This window comes from Elaeis guineensis, chromosome 2 (genome assembly GCF_000442705.2).
Source record: "Elaeis guineensis isolate ETL-2024a chromosome 2, EG11, whole genome shotgun sequence".
Taxonomy (NCBI): domain Eukaryota; kingdom Viridiplantae; phylum Streptophyta; class Magnoliopsida; order Arecales; family Arecaceae; genus Elaeis; species Elaeis guineensis.
In genome coordinates, this window is record NC_025994.2 from 105394010 (window position 1) to 105402101 (window position 8092).

The 8092-nt window shown below is 37.9% G+C and overlaps 1 protein-coding gene across 1 annotated transcript; it reads right to left on the reverse strand.

Annotated features, from left to right (window-relative positions):
• Positions 1 to 2264: 2264 nt before the first annotated feature.
• LOC105046112 (myb-related protein Hv33-like) lies at positions 2265 to 3893 on the reverse strand. Its single transcript, XM_010924618.4, has 3 exons — positions 3506 to 3893; positions 3294 to 3423; positions 2265 to 3196 (listed from the first exon to the last, which is right to left on the reverse strand). Exons 1-3 carry the CDS (start codon positions 3636 to 3638, stop codon positions 2500 to 2502), a joined length of 960 nt encoding a protein of 319 aa, XP_010922920.1. The 5' UTR covers positions 3639 to 3893; the 3' UTR covers positions 2265 to 2499.
• Positions 3894 to 8092: the final 4199 nt, after the last annotated feature.

Consider the following 8092-nt stretch of genomic DNA (forward strand, 5'->3'; position numbering starts at 1 on the left):
AAGGAGGTGAGCTGTAAAGGAGGAGGAAGAGGGGCGATGTGTGGCGAAGGAGGAAGAGAACAACATGCAGCAGCAGGCCCAAGTGGTGGAGAGATGGGTAGAGGAGGAGGAAGGTGTTGGCGGGAACATAAGCAATGAAGACGTGGACAAAGGAGGAGGAGGAATGGAAGTGATATGTGGCAGCAAAAAGATGAGTAACGAAGAAGTGGACGGAGGAGGAAGAGGAAGGGGGCGTCATGTGGTGGCGGAGATGCAAACGGCTGGCCTAATTGGCAAAGAGATGGTCGAAGGAGGAAGAGGAGGAAGGGGGTATCTGTGACAGCAAATTCGAACAGTAAAGAGTGAGGTAGAGGAGGAAGGAGTGTGGTGGAGAGGTGAGTGGAGGAAGAGGGCGGTGGAGAGGCTGACGATAGGAAGGGAGGTGGTAATAAGGAGGCAGGTGGTGAGAAAGAAGAAGAGCTAAAAATAATAAAATATTTTTTTAAAAAAATAAAATATATTATAAAAAAATATGGTAATATTGCGATATCTTAAATATTTTTTATAATAAAATATTATAAAAGAAACATCACAATAATCACCTTAAAACTATGGGCTGCTCCATCCCAATAAGCCGGTCTAATACTGGGATATGTTGATGAGCAGGGGCTTTGTTAAATCTCTCTGCCTAGTAAGTCAAGGATGTGGGTTCAAATAGTGCATAGTGGTCATGGAAGCAAAATCAGGAGACTTGGTTTTGAAGCAATAAAGCATAGTGATCGCAACCCTGTTAAAAAAACCTTGTTAATTACTGTATAGGTGTGTCTACCATTTTTGTTGTAATTATGAAGGTTTACAGTGTTCCGTACTTGACTTATTGCATTGTTCTTTGTCTTTCTAGTGCTGCTCGATAAATCTTATGTTTCAACTAAAAAACAAAAAAACTGTAAAAAATCTGTTCGGGCGCCCATGGCCTAGCAAATGGAGATAGAAGAGTGAAAACATGGAAGTGACCACCTCTAATCTTCAGAAATTCTCCTTTGCTGTTAAAATCAGCGAGGGAGGGATGATGGGAGGCACAGTGCAAATAACTTAAGATCTTTCGCCTCCAAAGACATAAGTGTGCTACTGATGAACCTGAAACAGCAATTTCATCAGTAACAATTTGTTCGTTTCAGATCCTATGTCGCTAAATATGCAATCATGTTTAAAGGAAACAAGCTTCTTAGAACTGCTGGTTTGAGGTCCAAATTCATGCTAAAAGAGTCCAATTAATCTACAAGAAAGACTTATCAGTGAAGTCGAGCTCTTAATCAACCAGGCTAGGTAGACAGGCTCCAAAGGCATTTGCAGTAAGTGCGCACATGCACGCACACGTGCACACGCGCGCATATATATATATATATATATATATGTATGTATGTATGTATACATACATACATACATATACATATACATACATACATACATATATATATATATATATATATATATATATATATATATATATATATATATATATATCTTATCATCAATATATTGGTGGGCTTCATGATGTAATAACCGAACAGAGCTTTTTCTAGATGAAATAGCAGCATCTTGGAGGGCAAATCCACTTCCATACGTCATGACATATCGTGAAGGCGATGTGTTGTAAAAGACTGATGTTACTCATTAAATCTAATCAGCTCCGGAATAAAATCATACATTTTAAAAAGTTCTGATGAGCTAATGTTGATGGTAGTTAGAGGTTTATTGATGCTTTGAAGTGATCAACTAAATCATGCATGGTCCAACATGAACTATACGGTTTGATGTTCTGACCTGTATTCAGTAAGGATAAATTAAGGAATAACTAATTATCCAACGGATACTGGAGACGAGTAACATGTGTACAGAAAGTAGCTATGAAGAGTATCACAGAATGCAAGAATGTTCTTTGGCTAGGCAAAAGCTCATAGTCGGATGACAAGGACGTCAGCAACCTTGTCACAACCTGATGTGGCTCAGTGCTAACAAACTCCTTAAGAAATTTAGCCTTGAATGCTTTCCTAACTAGCGCAAGAGTAGTTATTTATAACTCTCATATTGCAGAGATGACAGAGCAACGAACAACAACTGTGGAAGGTGGTGAGTGACATTTTCAGAGCTATTCCGGGTGACAATTCTTTCCTTATCATCCAAAAATATATATAAATATATATTTATATATTTTCAGAGCTAATGATGGTGAATTTGTTAAGAGAGTGCCGACACTAAAGTAGAATTACCAGCTACATAAAAAACTGACATGGAGGAGGAAAAAATGATGCTTATTCTGAAGATCCAGTAACAAAAAAGGAATGTATTTTGGCCACACCGCTATAACATTATTTATTCCTCTATGACCATAATACAGAAGAAAAGAGTAATAGAAAACTGAAGCAAAATACAGATAAAAAGTTCGACCTCTTATCTTTCACAATTTTTCAAATGTTTTGAAAGTCTGAGAGAGAGGGAGAGCAGGAGAATGTCAAGAACTCAAAAGAAATCCACATTGAATTCACTCGCCAATTCCCCTCGAGGTATATCAAGGCAGGCTTCTGTTAGGTCTCGAGACAGCGACCTCATCGGATAGCTATTGTAATCATCTGTGCTCTGTACATGGTGCTGTTTCTCATGCCATGGACTAATCTTGTGTTCAAAAGTTTCCACCCCATTGTTATGTGTCTGAGTTAATGAGGATACCTTATTGTCGGAAACCCAGTTCAGAACCTCATTGCCCAACACGTAGTTGGTGTCTGTTCCAATATTGCAGTTCCAATTACTACTGTTGCTCGAGCTCTCCCCATAGCCATAATTCTCCGAAACATCGAGGAGACTGCTATAATCACAGAATCCTGAGCTGGTTAACAGTTCATTCTGATTGAAAGGCTTAAAAGTTTGCTGAATTTGGCTGCAAAGGTTCGAATCGGTTTCCATTAGATCAACACCCGCCTGGATATCAATCAAGGGGAAGGGATCAAAAACAGGCTTCACTGGCAAATGCTCTAAGGAGCCACTACTGCTTGAATTGTTCAAACCAGGCTTTTCTACTGGTGCTTCTATCTCACTCAATGGCTTGTGGGTGCTGGGATCAATTCCCCTCTGCCGAAGCTTCTTTTTGAGGCATGAGTTCCAGTAGTTCTTGATCTCATTGTCTGTTCTTCCTGGCAATTGCGATGCAATTTGAGACCACCTGCAGTTCCAAATAGGAGAAGGTTCAATAACCAAGAATTGAAGCATTTAAGATGTAAATGTGGTTGCTAGGAGAAGTCCCAAGGTTTGGTTTGTACCTGTTCCCCAGAATCTCATGGAGGCATATAATCAAGTCCTCTTCTTGCTGTGAAAAGCTGCCCCTCTTGAGATCTGGCCTCAAGTAATTTATCCATCTCAGTCTACAGCTCTTTCCACATCTTTGCAACCCTGGGGGAAGGAAAGAGTGATATGAATTGTATGAAGACAATGATAAGAAAAGCCTGTGAAAAGGTATAGAGCAAAAATATACCTGCTAGTTTTGGCACAGAGCTCCAACAGCCAACTCCAAATCTCATGATGTGATTGTAGAGCTTCTCATCCTCTTCAGGAGACCACAAGCCTTTCCTTAGCTTCTGCTTGAGACAGCAGGAATGCCGTCCCATTCCTGTGATTCGATGACCGAGAATTCGGGGGGGACGGGATCTGCGGTGGAGCTTCGATGTGGAGTGCTCTGTGATGGTTGGAGGATTTAATAGGCTGATGTATGTGGGAGGGAAACTCAAGTAATTTAGCAGCTGAATTGTATGGGATGCAATTCTATGCTTAAGACTGAAGTTAGATGAAGAGAAACAGGAGATAAGGGGAGGAGAGAGAAAGAGAGAGAGATGGGGGGGGAGAGAGAGAGAGAGAGAGATAGCCAGGCAGAGAGAAAGAGAAAGGAGCACAGGAAGGTGAAACAATCAAGTGGTTTTTAAGCAAGGCTTTGATGTTCTTGCATTGCAATGGATTGGGATTTAAGGTATCTTCAATTATGGGAAACGACTGAATAAAAAATTCTGAAAAGAGGTTAGCAACAGTGGGGAAGATGGGGGGACTTGAGTTAGGAGAGATGGAGGGAAAGATAAAGCCTTTTGTGTTGGTTGGGGAAATGACATTAGATTTGAAACTCTGCTTCAAGTGGTTAAGGGTAAGCAAGCTTCATATTACTTATACACTAAAATAAACTAGAGTTACATCTAGTTGCATTCAAAGGTTCATTCTGTTGGGTATAACTATTTCATAACTATCTTATTTCCTTGCACAAAATTAAGGATTTTTTTTTTTTTTAATATAGATGATAGTAGGGTACTGATCATTCATTAGTCTCAATAACAACCACAGACAGCATCAGTCTGCATCTTTATGACTACAAGCATAGAATTCTGATGAATTGCCGTGGTTCACTTTCCCATAGATCTCTATGTTTCTGATGAAGTCCCGTGGTTCACTTTCCTATAGATCTTTATGTTTCTGAATTGTATTTTCACCTTTGACAACCATAGATTCGAGATTTGACCTACATATCCACATTATTCTCCGCAAGGTAGATGACCAGTCAACTACCAAAATCAGTAGTTTCCCAGCCAACAAAGTCTGCAATTATAATGACTGCATTTTTTTTTTTTTTTTGATGGAAATGGAAGTAGTCTGAGAGTACCACCAGTCTTTTATTCATAAGAAAACCATATAATGACTGCATTTGAGGTTCAGAAAAAATCCCTCCATCTATTTTCCTTAGATAAGCCGTTTTATTCAGAATTAAGAATAACAAGAGCAATTTTAGCGTCATTATGTTTTTGTGATATTAAAAGCTGTCTTAAGAGTGGGCTTAAAAGTGTCGAACCGAAATCTTATTTAAGCATTCAAACATTTTAATCCTGGGTAAGAAGGAAAAAGAAAACTATGTTACATTTTAATACTGGGTAAGAAGGAAAAAGAAAAACTATGTTACATTTTAATACTGGGTAAGAAGGAAAAAGAAAACTATGTTACGACAATTAGATATTATTTTACGAGCTGATTATAGTACGTGATGGGGAGAAGAGTAGTCGAGGTGTGCTGAAACTTACGAGCATCAAATGATGTAACATTTTAATGTTAACCAAACTGGAAGAACTGTAGATATTGGTCTAGAAGGAGCCAACTAAGAGAGAGCTTAGAAAGCACTCTACCAGGTTGGCCCATCGGCGTCCCTTTCACTCACCAGATCGCATCTCTCTCATACACGCACGTAACCCCACAGTCGCGCAACATTCTGCCAGCTAGGAAAATCGTATTGCTAGCCTTTCGTGAATCATAGTCATATCAACTTCGATCGCCACCCTTAAAAATTCGAAGAAGAGATAGATACACGGCAAGGTGGAACACACTAGTCCTATACAAATCTAATCCTCTCTTTGTTTGTTCGGTATTTCCTGTTCTAATTTTTTGAATTTTACTTTTAAGGTTGGCAATGTCGGTAGTAATTATGCCCAATGTTGGAAGAAAGTTCTATAAGGTTGCCATTGTTGACCCCTAGGAAGGTAATAGGAGCTGCATGAGGGCAGAACAAACTATTCATGGGTTATAGTACCACTTTTAGTTGCAAATTATATGAAATGTTGATATAAAATATGAATATTAAAAAGTTAAAATAGGTGGCTATAATCACAATTGCACGTTGCTTACATCATAATCTTCAATGTTCTTATATTAATGCAAACAATGATTTTTTTTTTTTTTTTTTAGAACGTTTAATTCTAGAGCTAATCAGACCCCCTCACCTAGACAGAGGATGTTCCGAGTTCAAAGTTTGGGAGATGTTTCTTTTGAGCATTTGCCACAAAATTTCTATTCACATGATAAACATTGATCATGCAAAGTGATTATTTCCAATCGCCGCCGGTGAAGGCAAATTTAAGAATAAAATCAAGTCACAGATTGTTTAAATAGATTGATGTTGGCTGGAAACCATCTATATTCAAAGTGATTACCATTAGATTTTCTTTCTTTTTTTTAAAAAAAAAAAGAAACGTACAAGGGTGTCACGGTCATTGGAAGGAGTCGAGGTGGTGGGCTCAAAGATCTTGCGTCCTACGTGAGCTTGACCTTGACATGCCTCCATGGGAAAGGAAACATTATAGTGGCTCCTCTTTCAAGTTATAGAAACTGGATCGAAGGGTGGCGGGCGGGGAAGGGCTAGAAGAGCGAAGGCAGGACATTATTTTAACGTGCCTTGGTTGTTTAGGGCCTATGTCTATCATGAGATGGCGTAAGATCTACTTGTCTTATTCTATATTTTGCATGATCTGTTAGTTAGTATTTTAAAATCTTAGACCATGCACCAACATGCAAGTATTTTTATCATGACTCGAGAAGACTTGTTGGGGTGCATATCATCAAAATTTCTTTCTCCAGCAGAAAGAAGATCCCAAAAAAAATTTCACAGGAAACAAGTAGATAGGTAGGGGATGGTTATACTTTATAGTGAGATAAAAGGAAATTAACCGATGGGTATTAGTGTAATAATTTACATTTTAGATAGTCTGCTACTTTAATTCATCGAAAAGATTGAGTTATTAATGATTATAGTTCCAAATGATGGATCATTTATATTATATATCTTCCTGCTCATCTTGGCAATAAGAATTTATTGGAAATTTCACATTTTTATTTGGATAAACATCAATCAAGTAATTTCAATCTTGAAGGTCTATTTACAATATTTGTGTTAATTGGATCACGCCACCAGACTACATCTTTCTTTTGCTATTGGTTTCAGTTAGCCAGACAAGAAAAGAAAGGGATTGGTCATTCTCATTTTTTTTCCATTGCCATGACTATAACAAAATGCCAGTACCCTGAAGCTTGCTGAAGTTGCTTCTTTTCTACATCATTAGCTATTTGATGCTGCAGTGATATTATTCCCTTTTTTTAATCCTTTTTTCATGATGCAAGTTGGTGCCTTACAAATGTGCCACTTGAGAAATAAAAAATGAATTACTAGTTTTTTTATTTATCTAGAACAAGGTTTCCTCAAATGGAACGGTGCCACATAATACTCCATAAAGGTGATTTTAACTCAAAAAGTGTCCCAAGGTTTGTTGAGCCAGACTCGGTATTTAAGACAATCATTGCAGTATAAGGAGTAGAATTTTCTAACTTGTGCTCAAAGATGGTCCTGTTATTATTATGCTGGTTGACACATTGTTTCCTTGTTATCTCCAATTGATGGATTAGTGATTGACCTTTGTTTTGCTAACTAAAGGTACCCCTCCAAATCCAAGCTTCCATCATGGAAAAGCAATGCCATGGATGAGAGGTGGAAAGGTGTAACAAAGAAGACAAATGGCCAGCTGACAGATCAGACCATTTGAAGATGTAAAGGAAGGAGAGATTTTTGCTTGCTAGTTGTTCTCCATTATTGAATTAATCCTCCTCTACAAGACTAACAAAGTCCATGAACCCTTAACCATATCCGAGCTTCCTGTCTGCTTCTTGTTTAAAGGTTTTCAATGCACTTTTTTGCAATCCAACAGGTGGAGACTAGACAATGGAGAGAGTTGAGCGAACAGCAAAAAGGAAGAATAAAAAGTCAAGGATTTCATGCATTCTTTCCCACCAACACTTTCTTTCTTCATTGAATTATTCAAATCAACTCCATTAACTGTAATCCACTTCTTGCATAGATATTTTAGAGTACTGCGGAACCATCCTTTTCTAGGTCCATTAGGCATGGAAAAGAACTAATCAGAGAAAGACTGGAAACAAATAATCCGCATCAAGTGACCTTGGGTTAGCTTACCTTCTCTCATGAAAGTAATCCTCCATTAACTGACTTTTCCCAGGATGATCTCTTTCTAGTTTCTATATACAACAAACATTAAATTAAGTTATAATTTATCTCAAAAAACCACTGAGAAACACCAAATTGTGAAATATTCATACACTAGCAATTGATAGAAGAGAGACAACAAGAGATTTAGAATAAATATTTACTTCTATTAAAGATACAGACAATGCTCAAAAGAACATAAATAAAATATTGGTGGTTAAAAGTTTTAAAAAAATCAATTCGATGAGTGAGTTATCTTCTTTC